At 43.9% G+C, this 14,844-nt stretch overlaps 3 protein-coding genes and 1 long non-coding RNA gene across 5 annotated transcripts in view; 1 reads left to right on the top strand and 3 right to left on the bottom strand.

Moving 5' to 3' along the window:
* The window catches only part of LOC130385249 (glutamate receptor 4), a 1,260,456-nt gene that overhangs the window by 695,122 nt on the left and 550,490 nt on the right, over window positions 1-14,844 (bottom strand). The window lies entirely within an intron of this gene.
* Window positions 986-3,011, bottom strand: LOC130385312 (uncharacterized). The gene is made up of 3 exons (XR_008895991.1): window positions 2,791-3,011; window positions 2,606-2,690; window positions 986-1,937 (listed from the first exon to the last, which is right to left on the bottom strand). It is a non-coding gene; the product is annotated as an uncharacterized LOC130385312 (long non-coding RNA).
* LOC130385305 (solute carrier family 46 member 3) lies at window positions 2,652-8,849 on the top strand. Its single transcript, XM_056593768.1, has 7 exons — window positions 2,652-3,070; window positions 3,431-3,733; window positions 3,827-4,228; window positions 4,409-4,655; window positions 4,821-4,904; window positions 5,454-5,610; window positions 6,405-8,849. The coding sequence occupies exons 1-7, from the start codon at window positions 2,885-2,887 to the stop codon at window positions 6,514-6,516; spliced, it is 1,491 nt and encodes a 496-aa protein (XP_056449743.1). The 5' UTR covers window positions 2,652-2,884; the 3' UTR covers window positions 6,517-8,849.
* Window positions 4,919-14,657, bottom strand: stoml3b (stomatin (EPB72)-like 3b). Its single transcript, XM_056593750.1, has 8 exons — window positions 14,642-14,657; window positions 13,783-13,926; window positions 11,191-11,294; window positions 11,023-11,095; window positions 10,555-10,637; window positions 10,247-10,450; window positions 9,681-9,815; window positions 4,919-9,072 (listed from the first exon to the last, which is right to left on the bottom strand). The coding sequence occupies exons 2-8, from the start codon at window positions 13,910-13,912 to the stop codon at window positions 8,884-8,886; spliced, it is 918 nt and encodes a 305-aa protein (XP_056449725.1). The 5' UTR covers window positions 13,913-13,926; window positions 14,642-14,657; the 3' UTR covers window positions 4,919-8,883.

Genomic DNA, 14,844 nt, shown 5'->3' with positions numbered 1-14,844 from the left:
ATCAAGCGTATTAAGCTATAGAGTTGGTGGGAGGAGGGGGGGGGGGGGGTACAGGTTGATATAAATCACATTGTATAGGGCTATGATGTTGGACATGAGAGAAGAGTTGTCCATTAAGCTAGGGGAAATGCGTTAATTTCCAGCAATGTTGGATACTTTTTTGTCCTTGGATCGTTTTTATGTTTAAGGATAAAAGTTCTTCATTAGCTGTCTAGGTCACCATGGCCACTTTAATAACGACTAAATACATTTTTCAAACCTTTATCAACCTCAATATAAACGAATGAGCAACAAATGCAAAGAAGCACTTTTTCTACATGCTTCCCTTTGTTTACTGAATGGACTTTTGTTTGATCTTTCCTTAAATAGTATCTTTTAAAGTTTTGCTACTCAATATTAGGACTCTCAATTCTGAAATGAGCAACAATTCTGTTCAGGGAATTCTTTTCTAAATTTTGCTTATTCATATAGAACTTAATTTAACAAATTTTACAATGTATACGTATAGTGTAAATACAGAATACTGGATGAACGAGACAGTACAATTCGTTAGCCTGGAAACAGATTTTAAGTCTATATTGGCACATTAGCGACGGTAGATGATTATCCCAGCTTTGACCGCTAATTCTGTCCAAAGCAAAGCGCTGTCCAGTATTCCGTTTTGTCTTTTTATCTGGACTCCTCGGAACAACACAGAAAAGCTGATGCTTTGTATAATTGTGTATTATGTTGTCTGTAAGGTTAGTGTGACGTAAGGCTTATTGACCAGTGTGCTTCCAACTTTACACAAACTGGCTCTAAAGCTAGACCCAAGACCACACACACACACACACACACACACACACACACACACACACACACACACACACACACACACACACACACACACACACACACACACACACACACACACACACACACACACACACACATAGACATATACAAGTGTAAAGACATACACAATTCATCTAGGCCTGAATGCGTGCACGCAAACACACAAACATTAAGGAATGAGGATCACTTGCTCTTTAAGTCGCGAGTTGATCAAGCCAATGTCCTAATTATTATATTTAATTTTTTACTGGCATCATTTGAAATACTATCGGACGAAAGAATGTCAAGTACACACATGTTTTAATTGTGTCTGGGCTCTGTGCAGTGACACTTACAAGAATGTATTTGATGACATATAATAATAGTAATACGACATGGTGCAGACTGTGATTTGCGATGTTCAGAATCCCACTTTGTTGTGGATGTATTGAGTCAATAAACATGGTTACCATAGAACCTATAGTTCCTGCTCCAAGAAGATCACTTCTGGAGAACCACTTGTGCTCCATGATAAAAATGATAATACATAAAATAATAATCATAACACGATAAAGAAAACGAAAGATACATCTCAATATAGACCAAGTGTGTAACTATCACGCAGACTTCGATGCCGTCTGAACCACGAACCGCCACCGTTGATTTGTCCTGTGGACATCTGTCACCTGACCATCAAACCAATGTCCGAGAAAATGTATGACAGCGTTTCATGTCCTTTAGAATCCAGTAACTGCGTTGATACTCCATATATGTAGCCGAGTCTGCTTCCAACATGTAGCGTTTGGTTGAGTTCCCTCCTGGCATGGCTGGTATGTTTAATGAACAGATGGTGGAATGTTGATTTTGATTTGTATATTATATTGTGCCGTTGACTCGCTTGGCTGGCGTTTAAAAGATCTGTAATCCACCATGTTGTCTGGTCGGGCAGAAGGGGGTGGGCTGGTGAGTTTACTGAGAAATAACTGTGGGTTGAACTTCTGATTGTAAACTTGTGTGTAGGCTAATTACATTTGCTATGTGAGTTATAGAGAACCGATGATGTAGTTGAAGAAGCATGTTCATCTTTTGTACTTTTGCTGTGCTCGCTCTCTCTCCATCTCCATCTACAGAGATGGAGAGATACAGACTCAGTATCTCTGTCACTTCCTTTCCTTTTCTCTCCTCCCCTCCCTCTCTGTCCCTCCCTCTCTTTCCCTCTCTCTCTCATTTCCCCTCTCTCCCTAAATATGACTTGTAGGTATGTCGATGCCTTTATTTGCACTTTTTAGAAACAATACAGTATTAAGAATGAATAAAATTCTCTCCTGCTCATGTTTTAACTTGGCCCTGAATGTGTCCTTACTAAATGTTATCCTGCGTTAAGCACTTAATATAAAACGTGCTATCATAAGTAAAATAATTTAGTCTTCATTGAATCTGAGTGGTAATAACACATAAACCTTTTTGTTTGAGCTTATTAATAGTTGACCATTGATTTTCTAAAGGCATAAATAAAAAGGCTGTCAATGAGGTTTTAAAAACTAAATTGAAAAATTAAACATCTTATGTTCTTAGTGGTTACTGTTCAGTAAATGAAGAGGCATATAACAATAATACTATAGAGACTTTATCTTCCCCCTTTCTCTGTATAGGCCTAGCTGTGGGTCTATCAAATGATTAGTGTGCAAATAAGGCACCAATTCAACACAATACAATCATCAAGACAAAAGAATACAAGGTGGAGGTAATACGATATGCTCAGAGAAGGGGAGGAGGTATAGGCTGGGTTTACCTGGCGCCTTTAATCAAGCCCATCCCTCTGGCTCTGCGATGCGATGCGGTCATTCGTTTACCTGTTGCAGAGTGCCTCCGGAGACCTGCACAGGTGATCATTACCATTACCACGCAACACTCAAGAACCACAATAAGCGTGAGAAGAGGTGCAATCCGGCTGAAGGAATATAACAATTAGCCTACCTACATTTTGCCAGCGCGGATTTTCGAGATTTCGCTCTGTAATGCTGCGTTATTGAGCCACGTTAACAACGTACATCGCTTCTCAAGGTAAGCTATGGGCGGCTCCTACCTGATCCAACCCGTGGTGGCGTTCTACGGCTTCGGGTTATTCATGACCATACCGCTGCTGCAACAGTACGTGTACGCCAGACTGTGGGAGCAGCTCTCTAGCGCCCCCTACTCCTCATCTCAGAGCGCACAATGTGTCAACAGTTCTTCAAATCTGACCTTCACAATCATGGTAAGAAATGGCATCCTTGATAATCATATTTGAGTTATATTGTGTAGGGCTATCTATAATAAGGATATGGTTCTCTGTGATGAATATAATTTCTTAAACTACTATATAAAGCTGGACGGTAGAATTAACATTTTTATTCATTAGCATGTTTCAGTATATTGTATTTTTACACTTTACCTTGGCTATTAAAATTGTCTTACCCTAATAGTAAGGGTGAAAAATATCTAGCTATCTTTACTATAGTCATATTTACTGGCTGTTTTCTTGCGAGATGTCTAATTGTAATAACAAACAAAATGTCCAGATGTATCCAGTTATCCTCCTCCTTCTCCTCTTTTCCTCGCTCCCCTGCTGCCCCAGGAGGTGCAGAAGCAGGCGTCTGTCTTCATCCTGTACGCAGAGCTGAGCTTCCTGGTGCCCAGCATGTTCTCCTGCCCCCTCCTGGTCTCCTGCAGCGACTCTCTGGGCCGGAAGGCGGCCATTGTGCCCCCTCTGCTGGGAAACCTGCTCTTCAGCGTCTGCTGCTTCCTCATCAGCTGCTTCTCCCTGGACCTGCACTTCCTGCTGGGGGCCGGCTTCGTGGCGGGGCTATTCGGGGGCCCGTCGGCGCTGCTGGGGGGCTGCTTCGCCTACGTGGCCGACCGCTGCAGAGAGGAGGCGCGTGCCGGGCCGGGGCCGGGGGCCGGGGGGAGCGTCGGAGGTGCGATGCAGAGCCCCCCGCGCCCTGGAGGCTCCCCGGAGACAGAGGTGCGGCAGGGTCTCTCCCGCCGCCGGACCCTGTCCATGGCCAGCGTGGACCTGAGCTGGGGCCTGATCGCCGGCCTGGCGCCCGCCTGCACAGGGATCCTCATCTACGCCATCGGGTTCAGATGGCCCTTCCTCATCGTCTTCCTGCTGTACCTCCTCCCCCTGGCCTACGTGGTCCTGGTCCTGGGAGACTCCCTGGCCTCAGTTATACCCTTGCCATCGCCATCCTCCTCCTCCTCTTCCTCTTCCTCCTCCTCCTCCTCCTCCTGCCCCTCGTTGCGTGGTTGCTTGGGCCTGTCGAGGCAGAAGCTGCTGGGCCAGCTGCAGAGCGTGTACATGATGTTTGTAACGGGGAGCCGCAGGAGAAACACCGCGCTGGGACTCACACTGGCAGTCTTTGCTCTGTTTAAGGTGCGCCCGGTCACCTGCTGCACCTTCTTCTCCAACACACTCATGTGGCGGTTTGCTATTTTAGTTTCACCCACATAGTTTTCTCTGATGTCGATGAGCCCGTCTGTCCATATTTTTCTCCCTGTTGGTGACTCCGTCCATCTTTCCTTGTGTCCGTCTGTCCGTCCGTCCGTCTCTCAGATGTGTAGGGACGGGGGGATGTCCATCATTATCCTCTACCAGCTAAACCAGCCCCTGTGTTGGAGCGAGCTCCTGATTGGCTGTAGTTCCCTACTGGGCATGATCATCCATCTGGGCAGCTACGCGGGTGTGTCCTTCTTTTCCCGTTGCCTCGACGACGCCAACGTGGTCCTCCTAGGACTGCTGTCCCTCGCCGGGGGTCTGCTCATGGCCGCCTTCGCACACACCACGCTGCTTATGTTGCTGGGTAAGCGTGCGTGTGTGTGTGTGTGTGTGTGTGGGTGTGGGTGTGGGGGTGTGTGTGTGTGTGCTCGTAAGTAATAAATATATATGTATCCAAGGGTGTTAACAGACTTGTATGGAAGCCTCACATCAGCTCAGTTGTATTTTTGCCCCCCCCCCCTCCCCACAGTCAGGCTTCCCTTAATCCTGTCTGACATGCCGAGTGCTGTCCTGCGCTCCATGATGTCAAACTTAGTCCCGGGCTCTGAACAAGGTACCGAACCTAATCATACTAACAGCTTTCTCCAGTCCAATGCATCCATAGGCATCCAACCAAGTCTCACGGAAATACGTGACACTGTCACGTCACGTCATTTAAACTATTCATTCGTGATCTGGGACACGTAGTTTCAATTTTGTCGTGCCAAAAGCACACATTTAAAACTCATTCTAAAAAGAAGAGATGAAGCAGCTACCTTTTTTTTCTGTCGCGGTTTGCCTACAGAGCAGCGCACCTGCATTAAATATATCCGTGAATTGTCCCAATTTCTCAGAATCAAAGGTGAAAGTAGAAATGGATGGCCAAAAGCTGTCATATTGTTAGAAATGTGTGCTTTTGGCACGTAAAAATTGCCCGAATGAATAGATGAAATGCTGTGAGACTGGGTTGAGGCAGCAGATTAGTGGCTGACACAAGGGTTACCACAGCATCAGACTTCCTCTCTCTCTCTCTCTCTCCCCCCCCCCACACACACACACACACACACTTGACTCAAACAAAAACAGGACCAAATGTGTCTGTGTGGGTGTCTCATTTCCAAAGGTGCCGTGTTTGCGTGTGTGGTGTTCCTTGAGATGTTGAGTGCGTGCGTGGCACTTGTGGTGTTCAACAGCACCTACGCAGCCACAGTGACCTGGTTCTCCGGATTCAGCTTCCTCCTCGCCTCCCTCCTCACAGTTATCCCGGCCCTACTGATTGGGTGAGTCAACTCGTTGTTTTTGATTGGACGACATTTCAATCGATCAGCGATCGTGTTATGAGTCATTGTGCGCAAGTACACAAATATGAAAAAATATGAATACGGTTACGTATTTTAAGCACACAAGCTGCCCCCACATAGCCACTAGGAAGCAGGATCGAACACATAAGCTGCAATAACTACTCCAGCCACAGATGGCAGCACCTTTAGACAGGTGAGGATGGCGGAGCCATTACGTCACACCGGCCACGCCCAATTCACATAGGCCACGCCCACTTAACGATCACAGCGGGAATTCAGATTGAGAGGTATATATAAAGTTACACATCAAACGTTATGAATCTCATAGGCCCGGGACTCGAAGTAGTGCACGATATTATTTTCAATACCCGTTAGATACAATTCCCTCCCTTTTGCTTCATAGATACCATACCGAAATAAGCCTACTTTAACAAATAAAAAGTGAAGTTAAAAGCAACCAAGGATTGGACTACTTTCTTCAGAAAAAACGCAACAATACGTAAAAGAGTGAAACGTCCCACTCTGACATTAGATCAATCTAAAGTCTGATTTGTGATTCTAATATGTAGCTGGCATGCTTGAACAACAGGCCTCACCCTACCTGTATCTCATATAAAATCTCTGAAAAACTGCTTTGGATTAAAGCTACATCATAAATAGGTAAACAAATTGGTTGCAGAGTAATCCTGCACTTCAAAGTTTGAATGGATGAAAAAAATAATATAATGTTACATAGTTTGTGGTACAGGACCGACACATCATTTGTTTTGCAGCGTTCTAAAAGGCCTCCCACAGAACAGGGAAGAGGACAGATACAGTCTGACGGCCGAGGAAGTGGACTTTGGAACAGGCGTCGTCGAGGCGACCATCACTGGGGCGGTATAGCTTCTCCACTGGGACTCTGTCCGCACTCGGGTATTCGTACCCAACATCCTACCACACTTCCTGTTATTGTTTATATCAGCAGAGATCCACACTGGCTAGATGACACCACACTCTGAAATACTCATGTCAACCAGTTGGTACGATGCCAGAAATGTATGCACTAAAGTGCTGCTGGTGTAAAGTAAGTGGAAGCTATGGCAGCCCAGTGCTCATGGTGCTGGGACTACCAGCCAAAGGTTGTGGGTTCCAATCCTAACGTCAGCAGTCTATCTGGAGGCATTCCTGAGCAAGATGTCTAAACCACCTGCCCATTAATGGCATCTATGACCTATTGGATCAAGGCTTCAAGTGAATCAATGGTAAAGCTGACTACTGTTGACCTGATTCCACCTGAGCTGTTTTGTAAACCAGGTCCTATGCTGGGACTTAAATTGGTGCACGTTGCGCCCACTTCCTTTGGAACGTTTCAGAAAATGCAGTGACTCATGCTGGGGTGACTGTGGTTGAACCCAACCAAACATCACCCACTACCGCCTCTTCACTTACACACCTCCATTTATATTGTTTCATTGATTTGTGATTATGTTTTTAATACAATTAATTACGTTCAACTTCATTTCATGTGCGATTTCCCTTTTTTGTTGTGCTCTGTTGAGCTACATGGGCGACAGCATTTTGTCAAATTGGTCACACATAAAACCCTGCTGTTGAATATTGTACAGTACATACTTGGGGGCCCATGGAGGGCTGGTCCCTAAATGTGTGTCATTAATGAAACAATAGGGTTCAACGTCACCAAGGGATGGATGAGATTCATAACGTTTGATGTGTAACTTTATTAAATCATATGTGTATTACACTTAAAATATTTTATTAAAATAGAGAGCAGCAATTTTTCTGAAGAACAGTAAAGAACTGAAAGGCAATAATGTGTATAATGATAAAATGCAAACAAATAACTTGATATTTTCCATACATCTGACATTTGTTTTGCTCGCTCTGATACCCCGATGAGCAGGGGTGGACTGGGACAAAAATTCAGCCCTGGCATTTTCTGTCCAGACCAGCCCACTACATTATCAGCACTAGGGGTGGGACGAGACGAACGGGAAGAACCCTGTATGTACTTTATTAAAACGATTTAATCAAGTACATACATCCTGCTATTTGCACTGCAAATAGCAGTGCAAATTGCTATTTGTGTCTCTTGTGCTGTTGACAAGAAAGGTGTGAAACCTGAACAGGAAGTTAACGGATATCCTGTGGTCGCTGCATCTCCATCCCCCATATCTACATAGCTACAAAACGCTTGTTAAATATCACACTTGATCCAACGCTAATTTCTCTCTTGCAGTTTTTAGTCTGTGAATGGGAAAATATTTTTGTGTAAGCCCAGCATTAGTTAAAACCAGACTCGGACAATAATAACAAAATATCCTGACAAATAATCTAAATAGAAACATATTACAGACAGTAGCAGCTTTAGAGCTGAAACACATTTGTTTAAACTGTGACTAAGTCATTGTGAAACCATAAATAGAGAATAACATTTTTTTATCTGTAGCTGCGAGAAAAAGTCTAAGACATGAATTACTTACTCGTGGGAGTCACGGACTCTCACGATTCCGGCCCATGCCATGAGGTCCCGCCCACCCTGGTTTGTGTTGTGATTGACAGCACTGTCAGGGCTCTCTGAGCCTGTCAGCCCATGATTGATTGACAATGACAAACATAGACCAATAATATGTGTCGATGCTGGCAACACACTGCTAGCCCTCTGTAGCCAATTGGCCAGCCTAATTGGAGGAAATTTAGAGAGAGAGAAAAAAACAAAACATAGCGGACCGGACCGGGCCCACATTGGGTCAACGGCCCACCGGGACGATGCCCGGTATGCCAGATGGCCAGTCCACCCCTGCCGATGAGCCAATATTGCACTGATTGATAAAATATTAAACCATGTTGGTGAGACAGAGGGTCATCCAAACATGTTACCATGACGACAGTATAAATATTTTGATAACCCTTCCTGACATTCTAATTCCCATCTTGTCAGCCACTTTAAATGAGTTCACAGCATCAACATTAAAAAAGGTTTACATTAAAGATGGCTGATTAGATGCTATGTAGAAAAGGGTTAAGTGAATGTTCGTAACAGGTAAGCGACGGTTAATTTAAAATGCGTTTGTGTTTGGCGTGGTCTGAGTAAGGTAGGTGTGGCCTACAAAGCCTGATGCACACCGACCAAAAAAAAAGCCATTCACAGTGACTCTATACTGCACTATAGTGTAGTACATTGTACAATCCTATACAACTGGACTAAACGAGAGATGAGAGGTTGGACTGTGCGGATGGCAGCTGGACGGCTCACTTCTTGATGAAGTGGCTGATAAGGTCCATGGGCAGGGGGAAGATGATGGTGGAGTTCTTCTCCGCAGCGATGGTGTTGAGGGTCTGCAGGTAGCGCAGCTGCAGAGCCGCCGGCGCCTCTCCGATAACCAGCGCCGCCTCCTTCAGCGCGCGGGACGCGTTCATCTCACCCTCGGCCGCAATCACCTATAGAAGCACGGGTTGGTGAAGGTATTTATCATCATATTCATAATATATATATATATATATATATATAGTATGAGGTTGCTCATGAAAATGTGCTCACTTTTTGAATGTCTTATGGTAACTTGCGTATTAACTATGTCAAAGGGTGGTTACCCCACTAGAAGGAAACAAGGCAAGCCTAGCACACATTGACAATGGGCAAGAGCTGGGAATAATTGACCATCACCAGCTGAGCCCTGTAACCAATCAAGACAAAGTGGTGCATATAAAAGCCTGAGGCAACAGCAGAATGAGAGAGATAGCAAAAGAGAGGGATCAGGAAGGACATGGGATGTGACCTGCCAAGGGACAATGACCACTGTGGTAAGAATGAATCACTTGAATTTATAACGTTGTTTTTCCCAGACAGAAGAACTTGGAAAGAAAGATGGAAGAATAATCAGGAATACATTTTAAGATGACTTTACCCTCGGGATTTCCCCTTCATTTAATAATTAATGGATTTATTTGCATTCAAATGTTGGTAAATCAATCCTAAAATATTGGCTACATTAATACCCTCATGCTCTTCATTCATTTATTAATTGTTGCGTGTTTGAGGAGCTGACCTTTGCCCTGGCTTCGCGCGTGGCTTCGGCTTCTGCTGCCATCGCTCTCTGCAGCTGATGGGGGAGCTTGACGTCCTTAATCTCCACCCGCTCCACCTTGATGCCCCAGGGGTCTGTGGCCTCGTCTAGGCTACTCTGGAAATGGAAGAGATGTGGAATGTAACCCTACGCAGACCCATGATTCTTAACCTTGGGTTTGAGATCCAACCCTTACGATTTATAAATGAGCTCACAGTGCAGAAAAATAGATCAGAACATAAAAGAAATTATACAACTTAAATATCTCCCTGCTTTGATAATGAGACACACACGTGATCACAAAATGAGATGTTATTCTTCCCTTTTAGTCCATCGCATAAAGGGTAGAAAAAAAAAAGGGAATTGGGTAACCACTGATTTCCTTTGTCAGGAACAAGCTGAGATTACATAACAGGAAGGATACCTACAGAGACGTTGATTTCGAAAATGTGTTGTAATAAAACGGTTTTGCTTAGGCTCTGGAACTAAAGGGCCACCACTGAACTAGGCCACTGGTTTGACTGATGGTGTGGGGTGGGGATGAGCACCTGCATGCTGTGGGAGATGCCCTCGCGGTCGGACAGCAGCTCGGCCAGGTTCTTGGTTCCCAGCACGTTTCTGAGCGTGGTCTGGGCCAACAGGCGGGTGGAGAGGTCTGCGTTGGACACGTTGGCCACGGAGGAGATGGGGTCGCTGACGCGGAAGTACACCACCCCGTCCACGCTGACGGTCACCGAGTCCTTGGTGAGGATCTGCAGCGGCGGGCGCGCCACGGATCAGTGGTGGGCTTTAGACACAGGTGTGGTTGCCTTGATGAGGCAGTAATGCTGCGACATTCTAAAGGAGTTCAACTGACCTCCTGAGGTGGGATGTCGAACGAGACCGTCCTCAGGTCCACTTTGATGATGGAATCAGTGCAGGGCAGGATGAAGAAGATTCCTGAAGTGCACCAAGCGGAAGGAACAATATTACAGACGCATGCATACAGTATATCTATACATCAGACTTAATTAGGTTTATCATGGGGGAGTGAAGCCTAGGCCAAACAGCCAATTAGTTGGGGAGGTCTTTTGTAGCGTCCGTGATAAGCTTCTAATGATCTGCTGTTCTGCAGATCATTACCGTTCTGTTTCAACGTGCTTGTTGCATGGTGTATCTGTTGCCCTAATGTGTGGTAGTAGCAAATAAATTCCCCTCCGTTTGACCATAGAGGTTCATCTAATTTAGTCTCTTATCGAGTCACCATAGGTCACCATAAAAAGGACCTAATGGCGGCCATGGAGGCTGTGTGGGAAGACGACTCAGTGTAGATGGGTTTTCCTACCAGGCCCTTTGGCTTTTCGGTCCATGATACGGCCCAGCCGGAAAATGACGGCGCGTTCATACTCCTGAACGATCTGCAGAGGAGAAGAGAAGAACCAAACATTTATTGCAGGAGAAAGCAGGGGTTATATAGCACCATGTTTGTCTGTTTTGGGCCATGCTGACTCACCCTGAAACAAAACCAGATGGTCACAGGGAAGAGGAGAATGGTGAACAGGCCAGAGAGGATCACCAGAAACGATCCGATACAGCCCAAAGACCCAGACTGTTCAGCTAGACGGAGAGAGATAGGCATGTACATGTGAGAGGGAGGGAGAGAGAATTCGGTTACTTGTGCTCATTTCAATTCAATTCAACCATTTGTGTAGCCCTTAATAAACATTACAGTCTCAAAGGGCTGAACAGGCCAAGTATGTATGACACTACACAACTTCTACACAAGTAGTTGTGATCTATACAAGCAACCGAACCCATCGGAATATGCTTGGTTTGATATCATTTACATTCTTGTAGCGCTAGTAGTTACACCCGAAAATGTAATCATAAACCGGAAATTTACAAAGTCGTTGGACATTTTCAGCAAACTGAGAATATTGCGCCCTATCCTGATGAGCTGTGCACAGGAACCGGAATAGTCACATTATTTTGTGCTTTGCAACTCATTGCCGCTTCTTGCTGAAACAGCTGTAAGTTAAAGGGAGGCAAAAAATGAATGATGAATAAGATTGGATATTAGCCCTGGCTTGTTATTATTTATATAGACAATAACTAAATTAAATCCCTTAATCACATCCAGACACACACAAATACAAATGTAACCATTGTGTGAGATGTTGAAGGACAGGGACGTCCCTAGGATTTAAAGGCTGGGGGGGCTTAGCCCCTAGCAGTTGCTGAATTTTTTTCATCTCATCTTTAAAGTGGTTCTTTAATTCATCATTTATTACAGTAGAGAATAGCAGCAGCGCATCTATCAGGGCCTGTTTTCTGTCTCGCTCTCTTTTCTTTAAAAATCCTTTTTTTTTTTTTATATGAATAAGCTAAACAAATGTAAGAGTTGGCATGATTTACATCTACATATTTGGGTGAGTTCAAGGAAAATAGGTTAGAAAATGGCTCAATGCGCTCTCGGAAACAATTTTAATCCAAATTAAAGACAACTTCTAATTGTGTTAGTATTTATTTCAATTCATAGGGTTATTATGTTTTCCTTGACAAAAAAATAAATAAAAGAATTGTAGGGGGGGCTTTTGAACATCTTGGGGGGGCTTAGCCCCCCCCCCAAGATGTTCAGAAGATGTTCAGCCCCCCCAAAATAAGCCTAACGACGTATGTAAAGTGTTGCGTTGAAAAAGAAAATCGGGTTCAGGGTCTGGGGTCACTTCATCAGTTTACTCTGCAGCGATAGAAATCCCAAAACAATGTTTTGCATTGAAAACATTTATTCAAGAGGCACATGTATGTTCCCTATGTCTCTAGGATTAAGTTAATCGAGAAAGTATAAGCTACTCTGTGAAGGCTACTAGAGGAAATAAGTTGAGGGAAAATACTAACATGTTATACATCCATGTTGGTCGCACTGTTGATGCGTACATCAGAGGTTGCAGTCTGATTTTTATTTCTCAAAGTGCATGCAAATGACATCCATTCAAAGCAACCAGATTGTTTCTTTGTCCTCTCCTTTGTCCACAAAACGTTTTAGTTTGAATGACACCTTATTAGTTTGCCTGATAACAATCATATGGGTTTCAGCAAATGTTTGCATATTTGCCTACAAGCAGTCAACTTCACGGGCTTACCCAAAAGACAGCCACCTGCATGAGCTCTGTTACCAAGTCGAAACCAGTTTGCTCGCAGTATAGCTTACCCAGTGGACCGTAGCAAATTTTGCTTATCTACAAATCATACATCTAGGTGGAAATTCACAATTTTACGTCACTAAGGCACAGGGAAGGGCAGGTTTCCAAAGGGCTTGTAATGACTCATCACACTCTCACCTGGTGACTGAACCGTTCTGCACGTCTTAAATTATGATTTCAATATAATTTCACATTAGAAATAACTTACATATTGATGAGGAATAACTTCATTTGAGGACACTTAATTATAAAATCAAGGTTTATATGATTTGTAATTGATTGTATATTATAGTTAAGAATAATATTTCCGCGACATGTATTAAATACTTAAGCAAGTTAGGCGTGATATAAGTAGAAGGAGCGAGTGAGTTATAGAAAACAGCAAGCACGACAAATCTGCATAGCATAAGCGCACCCAAGAGGCGCAGAAACATGTTTTTATAATTTATAACTAGTAACAGAGGCAGATCAAGGGTCAAAGCGGAGCTGTTATTGGCATTGATATTGGGCACAACATTTCGGCCACCATAGAAAATATAGTAAAACGTAGGCATAATTCACTTTTGTAAGTCGGTCTGAGTACACACTCAACAATAAGTATATAGAGGGCAAAGGCAAATAGTAGCGTCTCAGGCGTGTGTTTGGCTAACCCACGTGACGCGTCTCCACGACGATATCGGACTAGTGGCGCTTTCTGCTGCGCACCTGTTGGCGCGGTTCGTACACCTGCGGCTATAATAATCTATTATATGATATATACAATTTGGCAGGATGAGCCCATGCCCCATATAAACAATTAGTTTGATATTATGTATTATTGTATCATATTAAACAGCATGACCATTTATAGGCCTATTGCTCAGAAGCTGCGGACAATAAATACAATTCAAAGTTCGACTTACTTATTAAATCATCGTTGCTCCTTCCCCTTCTCTTCTGGCTTTCTATCTCTCCATCCATTTCTATATGCTGGTCAACGACTTCTACTTGGACGAGCTTTTGTAACGAGATATTTGGTTTTGCGGACCTCATTGGGGGTGAGAGAGCTATAGTGGGAGGAAGTAAGCCAGCAGAGGATATAGTGTCAATAGGAGGCTGGGCGTGGCTCTGGTGTGGAGTGGATCATAAAACGACACATTGGGTTAATGTTCTCATAGTTGAGAATGTCATGGAAAATGTAGGATTGTTTGATGGCCATATAGCCTAGATTAGTACATTTTAGGTCAACGTTTTGGATTGCGAGCATATGGCACAGCCCGCATAAGCAAGGTCAAAGTTAATGGTTTGGTAGAAGGGATCCATTAGTTATTGAGATTAAATAAGGCCACTAGATGCCATAGCCACCCTACACACAAGGTAGTCTACCCCATACGCTTTTACTATGAGGTAAACCTGAACTTCAGCCATGCAGCCTAATAGTTCAGACAACCCAACTGCAGAAAACTCAATCTCTATCATTCACCACCACAGTGGGCTTTCAAAACTTCACTGCCCAAGTTAGACAGTTGATAGAACAATGATAAAAAAAAAAATCGTACGTTTGTGTGTGTGTGTGCGTGTGCGTGTGCGTGTGCGTGTGTGTGTGTGTGTGTGTGTGTGTGTTATCGTGCGTGTGCATGTGCGTGTGTTTTAAATATATATTATACCCATTTAAAAACCAAAGATAAATATACAAACACATGCCAGTACTGTGACATATCATTGTTAAGATGTTAGATTTTGTTATTTTATTATTTAAGGAAGTTTGACAATTATTCTTACCTGATTTCCAGTAAATAGGATGTGTAATTGCGCCGGTTGAGTCACATAACTGTGTGGTTGGTGGATGACACTTAAGCACATGATCAGGTCCCCTGGGTTAATGTAGGCTATAGGCCTGTGTTGCAAAATCATATTTTACCTGGTTGTAAAACCACATAGGCAGGGGAATTACCCCATACGCTTTTACTATGAGGTAAACCTGA

The sequence above is a fragment of the Gadus chalcogrammus genome, chromosome 7 (assembly GCF_026213295.1).
Source record: "Gadus chalcogrammus isolate NIFS_2021 chromosome 7, NIFS_Gcha_1.0, whole genome shotgun sequence".
Lineage (NCBI taxonomy): Eukaryota > Metazoa > Chordata > Actinopteri > Gadiformes > Gadidae > Gadus > Gadus chalcogrammus.
This window is presented reverse-complemented; position numbering and strand designations above follow the sequence as displayed.

Excerpts from the sequence above, each read along its gene's own strand:
- LOC130385305 (XM_056593768.1), top strand. The coding sequence starts at position 2,885 with ATGGGCGGCTCCTACCTGATCCAACCCGTGGTGGCGTTCTACGGCTTC. Across the intron at positions 4,229-4,408 it reads CAGTCTTTGCTCTGTTTAAG|ATGTGTAGGGACGGGGGGAT; the intron begins GTGCGCCCGGTC and ends TCCGTCTCTCAG. Across the intron at positions 5,611-6,404 it reads ATCCCGGCCCTACTGATTGG|CGTTCTAAAAGGCCTCCCAC; the intron begins GTGAGTCAACTC and ends TTTGTTTTGCAG.
- stoml3b (XM_056593750.1), bottom strand. The coding sequence starts at position 13,912 with ATGAGGTCCGCAAAACCAAATATCTCGTTACAAAAGCTCGTCCAAGTA. Across the intron at positions 10,638-11,022 it reads CCGAAAAGCCAAAGGGCCTG|GAATCTTCTTCATCCTGCCC; the intron begins GTAGGAAAACCC and ends GGTGCACTTCAG. Across the intron at positions 10,451-10,554 it reads TCGACATCCCACCTCAGGAG|ATCCTCACCAAGGACTCGGT; the intron begins GTCAGTTGAACT and ends CCGCCGCTGCAG.